Below are 13,972 nucleotides of genomic sequence, written 5' to 3' on the forward strand. Positions count from 1 at the left end.
TCTTACTGTGTTTTACGTTACAGGAAAAAAATAAACAGAAATATTTTTTATAGGACAGCTGTTGTTGCGTGTTCGTTTATCCTGAATATGAGAAGAGCCGGTCTGGTCTAATTCAAGTATTTATTAAGAAGCAATGAAAAGGTATGAAAGTTACAGCAAAACAATGGGCGCCCTAAGCAAACCCCGGCACTCTAGCTGCACTGGAAAGTCACGATTCGCAATCAAACAGACGCCGTCTGTAATATTTTATAACAGTAGGTAGAACAGGAATGGTCAATAATGAGGGAAGGTCTTCCTTGGTTCTTCCTCGATAGTGCGCAGGCGTAGTCCAACCTTTAGGCTTTGGAATAAGGATATGACGAGCAGCAGCTCCCAATCTCACTCCTCCTCTGATAGTTGCTAGGCAAAATGTTCACTTCTTGACCAGCCTTGACACAGCTGATGCTTTGTAGGTCGATGTTGTTGTCCATTGGAGTAAAGAATATTGTGTTCCTACTTTATCGGCTGTATGTTTTGTTTGTGTAAACATCGAAACAACTAAACAAAACAACGTCACTCTGTCTGTCCCCAGAACCTGGGACAGCTGCTTGAACTCTTGAAATGCCTTAATATAAAAAGTTAGCAATGAGAACAAGTAAAAGATTCATGATTAACACCAAGCAGCAACGGTTATTAAAAGTAATTTGTGTGAAGGCCATATATCTGGCCAAAACTGCTCCTGCTCCCACCCTCCTTTCATTTGTTTAGAGTTTCAGTTCCATAAACATCTTCACAGACACAGACACAGAAAGAAGCTACAATTTAAAATCCCAACACAGCTCACTAATGAAGGGTGTGCTGACTTTTGTTGCAGTGGTTGTTTCTGTGGCTTTCACTGCCCTTGAATTTATGAGCTTCGGGTAAATAAGTTAAGAATTATCAGAGCTGAGCTGACAACAGTGCATTAACCAAGGATGTAAAACGCTGCTTTAGCTTTTTAGCATTGCTTTTGGTGTCATCAGTTCATCTTGAAGATACATCTTTAAACATTTCGACCAAGTCCTTCATTTCATTAAATAACATTTGGACCTTTATGTAAGAATAACACATGCTTCGAAGTTTTCGGTGCAGATTGTCAGACTACTTTCTTTTTCCTTTTATTGTTTTAAATAAGCTGGACATACCATTTGGATTTAAAAACAGCATTTGAGTTGGTACATTATTTTTACAAACAGAGATTAAACAACTATTCCTAATCCTTCAAAAAATCGTTCTTTTCAAAACACAGTTTTGGTGATTTTATCCGTAATGAACCAAAAGTACTTCCTCCTCGCCAGCAGGGGACACTGTTGTACACATTTAGCAGAAAAGTCTTCCGGGTCAGCTCGTGTATTACCCCGCCTCGCTCGTTCTGCAGTCCTTCCGGCCTGACCGCCATCACAGACAGCAGGTAGGATTGTAGTGTCGAGAACTATCTGCACAAACCCATCTTTAATCTCTGCCATCCGTTACTTTCTTCTTATTAAACTGAATGTATCGCAGCCTGTTAAGTTCGCTAAACGTATACCTCCAGTATTGTGGCACATAAGGTAACATAATAAATGAAAACATGTAGCTGCATTGGTGGCTAACCAGTACCTGGTCTGTTCGTGTGTAAAACGCTGCTTCAGTTATTATCAGCTGGGATTTGTTCCGGTCTTCACTTAGTCACAGAGCAGTTTATTCTGTAATGTTGAATACATGAACCAGAGCTTTAGTCTTTGTAGCATCACTGGTTTTGCATGTAGCATGAAGCTAAGCCAGTAGCTAGAAGCTGGACGCTGTCGGCGGCCATAGATTTACTGACACACTGTACGAGATCTCGGTCTCTACTTGTCTTTTCCTGAATAATTTCCACCAGCTGCAACTTCCCTATCCTACGTTGTTGGTGGGACCAAAGCAGCTCAGTGTAGCGTTGAAGCGGTCATTGGTGAACATCATCACGCCTTATTACAATTCAGTGTAATGAGCACTGCCAATGGATGTCTCCTGGAAACCCACAAGACTAATTTACTGGTTGGAAGTAAAACGGGCTTCGTCACTGGCAGGGTTCCAAGATAACTACTTAACACTGAGCAAAATGTGACCATGAAATGAATTGTTCAATAATAGCGACAGGTTTGTCTAACAAGTAAAAGTCTCAGTGGTCCAGTCAAACCTGCGCTTCCAGGCACAACTTTCTTATCAAGGGGGCGTGTTTGTATCTGAGTAGTTTAAACATGTCTGATAACTTGGTAGGGAGGTGGGAAGTCCCCACTGCATCTGGTTAAGCTTCTAAATTATAACATCGGTCGACTCTTGAACTAATTTGTGTGTGCTCTTTAACAGACATGGCTATTCGCTACCCTATGGCCGTTGGCCTGAACAAAGGCCACCCAGTTACCAAGAATGTAACTGCTCCAAAGCACAGCCGCCGGCGTGGGGTGAGTACCTGCTGTTGGGTGACCACAGTGAAAAGAAGTGTAGTACAACCATGGAGTATGTTTCTGAAGTATTAAATCAGTAAATATTGTTTGTTGACCTTTAGCCTAATACCACAAACATTGTTTACATGTTTCAGTATCATCTAATTTGTCTTATTAAAAATTGGTTTGACACACAACCAACTTGTAGTTTCTTGTTGTCATGTGATTCATTATATAATGTAGAACATGGTACAAACTTTGAACAGCTACAACATACGCCTAATTTCTTTTAAGCCAAAATGATCATGTCAGTCATTGTGTCATGTGAGAACTTTCACATATCATAGTTGAGTTTTGTTTCAAATCTGTTGTCAGGACTATTATAAAGTTAAAAAGTTTGGGCAAGGTCATCACGATGACCAGAATTTGTAATATCAAAGAATAAACGGCTGAGGCCTCTCAGACACGGTTACCATGTATGTAAGCTATGTTGTAACATTTGTCTTTCCTGTGCAGCGTCTGACCAAACACAGCAAGTTTGTTCGTGACATGATCCGCGAGGTGTGTGGTTTTGCTCCCTACGAGAGGAGAGCCATGGAGCTGCTGAAGGTGTCCAAGGACAAGAGAGCTCTCAAGTTTATCAAGAAGAGGGTGAGTATTTGATTTCTATCAGAACTCGCATCTCAACTGACAGTGGTGTTCCCCTCATTTGTTAACCATGAGAGTGGAAAATAGACTAGTGCATATGTACACAATTTGAGTTGTTTTGCTGTATACTCAACTATACACTTTTTTCAAGTGCAGATTGTGCATTTGTTTCTGCCTTTGTATCTAAAAAAAGTTGTAGCTGTCTGAGCCTGGCAGGTTTTTTTGAGTATCATTTTTAATGCTTTCACATCGACAACTGCTACGAGAGAAGGCTCAGTCTAAACATTGCTGAATTGAGTTTGTCTAATGCTGCTGTGTTTCCTCCTCAGATTGGCACTCACATTCGCGCCAAGAGAAAGAGAGAGGAGCTGAGCAACGTGCTGGCTGCCATGAGAAAGGCTGCTGCCAAGAAGGACTAATCCGTCATTCTAATAAACCTTTGATAAACTATAAAGTCAGACTCGTGGGTTATTTGTCTTTTATTTACGCGAATTTGGAGTTTAGGTGTGGTTCTCATGGTCCATTCGTATAAGATCCAACTCTGCTCCATTTTGAGTTGATGCTAGGCTTCATTTTTGTAAAAACGGCATGATGCACGGCAATCTGAGTGGGACGCTGAGATGCGATAAAAGTTGTAATATGTTTCATTACAGTAGTGCATTACATAGTATGTGTAAGTAAGGGATATGTAGCATGCTATTGATCTTTTGATGTATGTTTATAGATGCTTTTTTTACACATCTATCCCACCTAAGAATTTTCACCCACCTGGCCAACATGGAGGCAAAGGACTGTGAGCCTTGGTTGGAGTCAGGCGTGTCAACCTCTCCAGTGGGGATGAAAAGTGTGACCAGATGACTATGGACAGTTTGGAAGAGGTCCCTCCAATATTTTCCTTGTCTGGGACATGTCCAAAACGTGTATAAGGGAGGCCTCACCTGTTTTGCATTTTTCACAGTAGGGGTTCACATCTGGGTAGAAAAGAGACAATTTGGCTTTGGACATGTGGGCCTTGTGCACCCCCTTAAACTGTAGTAGCCAGTGATGGGTACAAAGGATGTTGAATTAACCAGTTTGAGGACTGTAACATACGTCTTCCAATATTGAAGAATTAAGATCCTGCTCCCAGGTGGTTTTAATTTTGTTAAGAGAACTTCTTCCCTTGTCAGCGTGTCATAAATAACGGAAATAAGACCTTTGTGCAGTGGGTGTAATATATAAACAAATCCTCAGCGGTGTTTGATTCAGGTGCCTCGGGAAAACTGGGAGTCCTAGAGTCTGCTATACCCAGGTCCCGTCAACCTTAATCATTATTGTGGAACAAAGCAAGATTGACATTTTAAAGGATCTTCGACAGTTTCTAAGTTTGGGTCCAGTGAGCTCACTCGCATCAAGTCCGCTCCACAACAATGGATGAGCTGGCACGACTTCAATACACAGACGCTAAAAGGAAGTAGTTTGATAATGAACTTAGAATCTCGGCTGTCTCTCAATATTATTAATCAGACCTAAAACAGGGTGTACAGAGCAGATTTTATACTTTATGAAAAACACCAACAGAATAAGCTCTGATTTGCTTTGCTTTTTTCCCCACTGAATGATGAATTGCTAGACCCCAGAGTAGTAGTAATACTTGTTTGCTCGATAGAAGTCTTAAGGTTGTTTCATATGAAATGTGTGATGTTGCTTAATTATACGTTTATTTCACATCTGCTAACCTATTAATCAACTTGTGTGGGGAACAATATATTCTGCGACCCACACCTGCAGCATCAGGGAGTAGTCGACTGCTTGTGTGATGTATTTTTGCTCATCTCTGTATTTCTGCTGCACAGGCTCTATACGTGCTCACACCGCAGGAGTGTGGAAGTATATTAGACCTGAACATACACACATGGGTATTCACTCAAGTACAGATTACATATGTGGTATGACACAATCCTGCTCAGATATTCGGTTGAAGCAAAACAATGGATTTACACTTACAGTCAAGTGACTATAAAAACCTTTAAGAGCTGAGATGAATGAATAAAGATCTTAGATCAGGTTACAGTTCATTCACTAAGAATTCAAACCCCTTCACTCCTCACAGTTTGTTAAAGTCTTATCCAAAACAAACAATCATAGTCCCTCATCAATCTATTCTCAATGACCCCACTATGGCAAGAATTTGTTCCTCAGTGGCACAAATTATTATTTACCTTTTGCTCTCGTCTATTCACAACAACTTCTCTACAATTTCGAAAGGTGTAAAATCTGTTGAGAACATGATTCAATGTCATCTGCCTCCACAAATAACAAAGACTGATATTAATTCTCATAGACTGTCCATGGTCACAGCTTTTAGTCCTTTTCTCTCCTGTGCTATTTTAATTAATGATGTGCCCTATGGGAGAAGTTTGCCGAAAGGCCTTCCTGACTTCTTTTCAGTCTTAGTTCAGTAATGTTTCGGCAACAAAATTACTTGGTTATAGCTTCAGTGTAATATTGGTCTTTGGTGGAAAATGTACTCTTTCCCAATGTTAAACACATGCAAATTCTCTGGCAGAAACCATTGAGGGCAAACTGGTATATGCGCCACCTGTCTGCGGTAGACAGTTTTGTCGTTTGTCCAGAAGAGGGAGTTCCAGTTGCCTCTTCTACTGTGGTAACCACTGCAGATTATCACTGAGCTCTGATGAGGTTGCTGCAATGTCAAACCACAGTTGAAGATCCTTAACTCGCTTTGTGTCTGTCTGTCCACACAGGAATAATTCCAGATTCACGTGAGAGTCCAACAGTAGTAACCCCGCACAAGGGTGGAGATACCGGTGAAGTCAACACCTACCATACAATATGTAAATCTGCTTTTTTAGCAGAATTCCTAGAGCCCTTGGTTAATATGACAATAACTATCAATAATATTGGATAAAAAAACTGTATAATAAACAGTCTGTGCTGCTCCTTTCATTGACATCTCAAAATCATTTATAACATCCATCCATCCATTATCTATACCGCTTATCCTTCTGAAGGTCGCGAAGGGGGGCTGGGCCCAATCCCAGTGAGATTGAGCGAGAGGCAGAGTTCAGCCTGTACGCCAGTCCATCAAAGGGCCATCAAAAAGAGGCAAACAAAGAATCACCTTCACATTCACCCCTACGGTCAATTTGGAGTCTCTGCATGTACCTGGAGAAAACCCACCCAGACACAGGGATTCAAACCTGCAACCTTCATGCTGTGGGTGCAGTGCTAACCAATGCCCCATTGTATATTTCTTACAGTTGATTGTATGACTACTCAAGTCCAGCCTGTATCTCCAGATAGTATGCCACTCACTTGTTACCATTGTCTTCCATTTGATTCCAGGGAGAACTCGGTCTGCTCTGGCTGACAGTGCCCAGTCAAGCTCTCCCACTATCAGTAAAAACCCTCAGATAGAGTCACAAAGAATATTTTAAGAAAGACGAAGAATAAGGTTTCCTGCAGCAGATGGTCTGGACCCCACAGAGACCGTGTCTCTGCACCATGGAGTCAGTCTGGGGTCAAAAGAGGAGACAGATTGTGGTGGTTCTCCAAGATACTTAGAACCACCTCCCTGCTGAGAAACTACCATATGTGTATGGAGGAGAACTGGTGTTGCAGGAAGGGGTTCTCACACCAAATACTGATTGATTAACTGATGAAACTAACTGAGAAACAAAAGGTATTAATGGCACCCAAGAATCCTCACTTTATTTTTAACCTTCCTACACTATAATTCACATCAAATGTCACTCTCTTCCTGACCCTAACTGGCAATGAAAAAAAAAAGAGTCAGAATCAGAAATTTATTTCCAATTGGGTTTACAAATACAAGGAACTTTCTGTGGTATTTTTGTGCATAAGCAGAAATATAAAAAGTGTGCAATATAAACATTAGATAGTCACAATATACAAATTATTTCTGGTCTATCAGTTGTCACAGGTCCAATAATTAAAATAAATGATGTTGTGCAATAGTAGTAGTAGATTTGACGTTGGCTAATTATTAATAATCATGAAATATGATTATTAAAATAACAATTATTTCTTAAAAATAATCAAAAATGATAAAGCTATTAATTAAGAAATGTAACACATTTAATTAGAAATGATACGGTTATCCATTAATAATAGTTAAAATAATTAATGAAAACAATAAAATTATCAATTAAGAATAATACAAATCTGTAATCATTGCTTATTGTCGCGGGGCACCACCCTGGTTACAGGGACCAACGATACAATCTATAAATATCAGTCTCATAATGATAAATGTCAAATCAATAATCTCAATATTTAATATTAATAATTATTTAATTAACAGTGAAGGCTTCTAAGTTCGAGCACAGGCAATCATAATCCAGCTGCAATCACATACATATGTACAAATAATCACAGACTACAGATACTTTAATTACAATAGCATTTATTAAAAAGGGGAAATAAAGTTATAATGTTATTCAATGATTCATCATTTTAACAAGCTCCGATATTTCAAAGATAAACACAGCAGCAGCACTTATCACACTTCAGAAAATACATGTAAAACCGGCGGTCTACCTATGTATGTCTGTCTCGGTGTGTGTGTGTGTGTCTGTGTCAAAGTGTCTCTCTGTGTGTGTGTGTCTATGTGTATGCATGTGAAATAAAGTTAGTGTTATTTAATGATTCATCATTTTAACAAACTCCCATATTTCAAAGATAACAACAGCAGCCGCTTATCACAATTTAGAAAAAAAAACACATGTATTCCTCTATGTGTATCTGTGTGTGTATCTGTCTGTGTCTATCAATGTGTGTCTGTGTGGGTGTGTCTGTGTGTGTGTGGGTGTGTGAGAGAGCGAGAGAGAGAGAGAGAGAAAAAGAAGGGGGCGTGGCGATGACGCAGTCACTTGGTGACGTCACATCTAAGATGGCGGCCGATCATGATTCGTGGAATCAAGGCCTAAAAACTCTCAAAATGGCGGATTGACTACAAAACAAGATGGCTGAGCCGTTATGAATTTAGAGCCAGAATGGGAGGAGAGGGAGAGAGGAGGCGTGGCAATAATAGATTCAAAATGGTGGTTTAACTTGCGTTATTCAAAATGGAGTCTATGTTAATGACACCATGTGGCCGGAGCTCACACTGGTGGTCGTCACATGAATTACACAAAGGGATTTTCAGACAAAGAGAATTCTTTGTCTCTGCTTTGGCGTTCGGCCGCATGGCTTCCAGACGTGTCCAGCCTCTCTGAATATAGATTTAACTATGTTACATGAACTGTATTCTAAATACAGATCGGATGTGTGTATAGGTCGGTTTAGAAGGAGAGAGAGAGAGAGCATACAAGGAGAGAGCAAAGCTCTTAAAAGCACCGTCAGAGACAAGTTACATTTACTTTACCACTCAGCACCCAAGTGGCGTTGTGTGCTGAGGTTTGAACGGTAAAGTCTCTTTAAAGTTGTTCAAACGGTCACAATGAGCTGGAGACGCTGCTCACGGCGCTTAAAAACTGTGGCACAAGGCCGTAACCGGAAACCGGAAGTGGCGAGTCGCCGCTAAACATTAGAGACTCGGCGGTCTCATACAAAACAAATACGTTCAAGTATTAAAACAATACGCTACGTATTAGATTAACATCTGCCCAGACAATAAAGCCTCTTACTGTACCACCCTCGCGGTGTGCGTGCGCGTCGGGCCAGTGAATCACGTGGTCTCTCAAGCGGTCTTCGGCCGCTGGACCGGACAAACAGCGGATTTGCTCGTGCTGCTTCGATGGGATGAACGTCGTCCTTCTTCTTCAGGGATGTGGAGCTCGTGCTCCTCAGCGGAATGAATCTCGCGCTTCTGCAGGGGACGGCTGTGGAAGCCGTTTGTAGATCGTTGGGAAAAGAAAAATAAGGTCCGTGGGGAAAGTGGAACAGTCTGAGATTGTTCCGCGTGCAATTTCCTGTTTGGTCTTTTCAAGTTAAAAGAGCAAAAGTCCTTTTGAAAATAAAAACGTCGACTGAGATAAAAGAAATAAAGAAATGAAAGAAATGGCTGATAAACTAAAAGTTAAGGTTGCCCCCTTTTAGCAACTAAATCAGCTGGGAGGCCCCGAAGGGGGCCTGGTGTTGTCTTCAGAGCAGGGTAAAATGGCAGCGATGTTTGGGGTCTCAGTGGTTTTGTTCTACCTGAGAGGTCCTCCTCCTTGAGGAGTTGGTCATAGGATGATGCTGGCTTTAAGCCAATTGAGTGTCAGAAATGGATCTGAGTGGGTGGGGCTTGGAATTGAGCAGGGGTTTCTGGGAAAACCCCAGGACATTTTTCCACCACCAGGGGGAGATTCTTGAGCCTGCAGGAGGATGTTTTCCCGCCCAAAGTTTAACAACCCTTTGTTCCTCTCGGCTCCAGTGTCTGGCGGCCCCCCGCTGGGCTCTGGCCCAACAGTCCCCCTTTTGGTCTGGAGAGTGGGCTGTGACCCCGGTCTCCAGGGCAAACTATGGTCGAGAGTCCAGTGATAATCCATGAGAGGTAATCCTTGAGTGGAGTTGAAGCAGTGAAAGTTAGTTCATTATGAGGCAGAGAGGCATAAATGTCTTCGAGGCATGAGTCTAAACAGAGAGAGGTAATTGTCTGGGCAGACAGGCTAAATAACATATATTCTAAAACACGGCACACACTTTCAATTTCACATAATGCTTATCGGCAGTTATTGTTAAAATACCAATGAATTTCGGTGAAGAGTGAAATGAAAGAAAAGTGGAAACACGAACAGAAGAAAATGTTTGAGTAGGTGGTGTTTTGAGGTAAACATGTGTGTTATCCTGTCAGACCAAAACATTTAGAGCGGCGAGTCACGTTCTGTTGTTCGCTAATCTGTGAATTTATGATAAATCCTATTTCTAGGTTTTCAGATCTACAGATATTGGAATTTCACTGCCAAGACTGAATTGCCAAGTGTACCCGTGAGGGCTGCACAACCGTAGTGGTAACGACTTCAAAATCCTCAACGAGGTCTAAGGAGGTTCACTACCTGAACTACGTTATACAATTTACTGACAGAGGGTCTAAAGCATGCAGCTATTGATGGAGTGAGTGGTTTGAGCGTTTTTTTGTTTTAAAGTTGGGATTTCTTCCCCCCCTTTTCAGATGTGGAGGTGAGAGGGGGTTTCTGGCAGCGCCTTGGTCCTTCCCCGTCATTGAAGTCATCTTTGGGAGTGGAGAAGGAGGGCGTCTGCTCCTAGTTTCGCCAACGGGGTTCAGTGTCTGGTCTCTCAGTGGAGCCTGGAGGAACACGTGGCACAATGTCTCTCATTGCTTCATCCACACATCTCCGTATTTACTCCTCTGTCCCAGGATGCATCCCATGTGTTGGATTTCGGTCACCACATCTATACTACTGGTACTGATAGGGTTTCCGTCTGTTCCAGCCCCTACTCCTCGGTTGAGAGGGATTCAGGTGCTGAGGTCGAAACAGTTTGTGGGGCTGGTTGAAATCCTCACCCCCTTGGTTTTGTGGGGCGCCCTGTTGGAAGGGTCGCTGTTCCTGGTTCTCTTTGCTGGGGTTCATCTTGGCGTGGGGAAAGTTGTCATCTTCCGGCGCCGGGTCCACATTTAGTTGGATTTGAACTGCCAGAACCACGGTGTCGTCTTCGTTGAACCCTCGGTTGTCTGGGTCGAAGCGATAAATGTCTTTTTTTTAAGGGGCTCTAGCTGCCGGGTGCAGATTTCCTCTCTTTGAGGGGGTGCTGAGTCATCAGGGTCTTCTGAATTGTGTGTGCCACAGTATTCATCTTTGTGGCCACCATCTCTTGCGCCGGGAGTGGAGGACCATCCAGGACGCAACCGTGAGTCATGGTGCGCCCCTGCCTGAGTGGCAGACTGGGAACTCTCCTTCAGCCCTCCAGGACGGATTCCTTCCGTCGTTGTGGTGTGGATCAGCATGGCTCCGTGCAGGATGTGTTCCTTCTGGCTGGAGTGGATGCTGTGTGTCCGCTGGAAAGGCATTTGGAGTGCCTCATAGCGGTCCCAGGTCACTGCACGTCTAGGGGTTGAGTCCGGCCCCCCCCTTTGGTGTTGAGGGGGTTGGAGCGGTCGACTGCTGGGTGTGTCTGGCTCTCCAGAGCAAAGCTTCCTCTGCAAGAGGGTTGCGTAGCTGTGCTCGCAGCTTTTCTCCCAGTGTCTCTGTTCCGCTGGCTCCACCGGGAATGACGTCAGCTCCTGGCCCTGTCATCAGGGATATCAGCTCGAGGGGGGGCAGCTCTGTTTGACTGTGCCCCCCTTTCTGCTGACCTTTGACCTTCGCGTGCAGAGCTTCGTGCTCCTGCACCGCCTGGTCCTGTTCTGTGCGGGTCTCGATGATATGCCGCAGGTGGGAGTTTTTTCTCCTGCTCCGCTCGACATGCTGCTTGCATGGCCTGGAGCTCCTTCGCATGTTCTTGGGCCTGCAGCTCGGCTCTCTGCTGGTAGAGGAGTGTCAGTTGACCCAGAGCATGGGGTATTTTTGGATGCGGGCCAGTGGGGTTGATCAGGTGAATGGACAGTTCTTTAATCTTACGATCGCAGGTACTTAAATCATACTCACTCAACTCACTCACTTCATCACTAGAAAAATTGATCAGACTGGCGACTGTCTCTGACAGGTCGTCTGGTCTTGAGGGAGCCCTGCCCCAGTGTGGTCCATGCTACTCATCTTCTGAGTGCGCAAACACCTGGTGGGCTGCTCAAGCTTGCTTAGATAAAAGCGGACTGTAGGGGCCAAAATGCATATTTGGTCTGTTTGTTTATTGTTTATTTTGAAAGGTTAGTCACACTGTTTTGGATCATGTCACTTCCGTTTGATTGACACATGGGTGTGGCTTAATCTATATACCTGGGCAGTCAGATCAGCGGAGGGGGAGAAAGGGGGTTAGTGGCGCACCTGATTATATTTTCTGTTTAGCGTCGTCGTCGTCGTCGTCGTCGTCATCGTCAAACAACCATGTTTGCATTCATCAATTGTCATTCGGTCTACAGCAATAAAATTCTCAAACTATATTCATCACCGGACTTGGATTCATTGTACGACGCGTAACAGCCTGGAGCCCACTTAAGCCTCTTAGCGGCCTTTTATAGGAAAACGGACGCTATATTTAGTAAACAGAAACAATCCAAAAACACCACGGGATTCAACGTTGCTCTTATCGCTTGGATCTCGATGTTTTGGACGGAACGAACTATGCAACAGGGGACTCTTCTGCGGACGCCTGGGATCAGAGACACATAATTGACTGCAGCAGCGGTGTAACGCGGAAGTGACAGCAGCGCATCACAGCCATCTGAATCGGTATGTTTGTTAATCCTTCTGTGTAGTTGTTTGAAGTTGAACACAGTTTGGAAAGGCTGCCGTTTTGTCCATTGGGGACTGTTTGTTTGGGCTTGTGTTGCGCGTGCTGGGTTTGTCGCGATCGGCAATTGTTTGGGCTGATTGGAGGACTGCGTGATGAGCAGTGGCCGCCGTTTGCTGTGCTGTGCTGTTGTGTTGAAAATCGCATTGTGACTGAATCAATGTCATTGCGGATTGCATTGTGTGTGTTGCTCTGTGCTTTGGTGAATTGTGCACGTTGAAAGTTCACATAATGAGTGACTCAAATGAAATGGAAATTACGGAGAAGAGAACGGTCAAGCTTACAGCCAAAGCGCTGGCTTGCAAAATGGAAACTCTTCAAAAGCAATGTCAATCTAATGTGAAAAAAATGAAAGAGCTCTCACGTGAAATTAAAGGGCTCATGCAAAATGATGAAAATGCAAAGAAAGTGCAATTCAAACTGAATGAACTCAAACAACTGTATGAAAATGCAAATGCAGCACATGAGTCAGTGATTGTTTTACTTCCCAAAGAGGAAAATGTAACACAAAAGGAGTGGTTTGGACGCATAATAAAACACAACACAGACTTCAGTGATGATGTAAAGACATGGCTCTCTGAGATTGAAAGACACTTTCAACAAGCAAGAAAGGTGACTGAAGATGTGTTTGCTGCACAATCAGTCATCTCTCCCATTCCACCTGAAGAGGGAGCACCTGTTGCACCTGTTGAATTAAAGGAAACAATACCACACTCTGATGTTCCAGCTGCCATTCCTTCCCAACAGAATAAAGCAATATCTGACATGCAGGATGAAATAAAGCCAAGCGACAGTGTGTCAAATATTACCAACAGGAGTCACAAATCACATTCTTCATGCTCGAGATTTTCCACCACCTCATCTGCATGCATCAAGGCTGAGGCTGAAATGGCTGCTCTTATTGTAATACAACAAATGCTAAAAGATAAACATGCCATAGAAGCACAAGAGGAGGAGCTAAGGAGGAAAAAAGAGCAACTGGAGCTGGATGGAAATCTTGCTGCTACAATGGCAAAAATGAAGATTCTTGGAGCCTCAAGTAGATCTGGTGTGCGTAGCCACAGATCAGGAGTGTCAGATGGTATGAACTCGTATATGGAGAAAAAACAACGTGAAAAGAAAACACAAATGATTGCCACTGCTGACGGAGACATTAATCAAACCCAATCTCTCTCCACAGTGCCAGTGACAATTCAGTCAAATACATTAACTATGGATGCACATGTTACAATACCAACAACATTGCCTGCTCCAAGCAATGGTGAACAGAGCAACATGCTTAACATCATGGAAAAGCAAAATGACATCACTGCATTAATGATTCAACAACAGTCTCTCTCTTTAATGCCCAAGAAGGAGATTCGTCGTTTTGATGGTGACCCACTTCAATTTCAAACATTCATAAAATCCTTTGAACACAACATCGAAAGCAAGAACCCAAACCCCACAGATTGTCTTTATTATCTGGAACAATATACCGAAGCACAACCAAGAGAAATGGTGAGGAGCTGCCTTCATATGACCGCAGATAGAGGATTCAGGAA

The 13,972-nt window shown here is 43.1% G+C and overlaps 1 protein-coding gene across 1 annotated transcript; it reads left to right on the forward strand.

The window, feature by feature from the left end:
• Positions 1-1,363: 1,363 nt before the first annotated feature.
• Positions 1,364-3,525, forward strand: rpl36 (ribosomal protein L36). The gene is made up of 4 exons (XM_053429930.1): positions 1,364-1,429; positions 2,347-2,441; positions 2,940-3,074; positions 3,401-3,525. The coding sequence occupies exons 2-4, from the start codon at positions 2,349-2,351 to the stop codon at positions 3,488-3,490; spliced, it is 318 nt and encodes a 105-aa protein (XP_053285905.1). The 5' UTR covers positions 1,364-1,429; positions 2,347-2,348; the 3' UTR covers positions 3,491-3,525.
• Positions 3,526-13,972: the final 10,447 nt, after the last annotated feature.

Source organism: Pleuronectes platessa, chromosome 9 (genome assembly GCF_947347685.1).
Source record: "Pleuronectes platessa chromosome 9, fPlePla1.1, whole genome shotgun sequence".
In the NCBI taxonomy this organism is placed as follows: Eukaryota; Metazoa; Chordata; class Actinopteri; order Pleuronectiformes; family Pleuronectidae; genus Pleuronectes; species Pleuronectes platessa.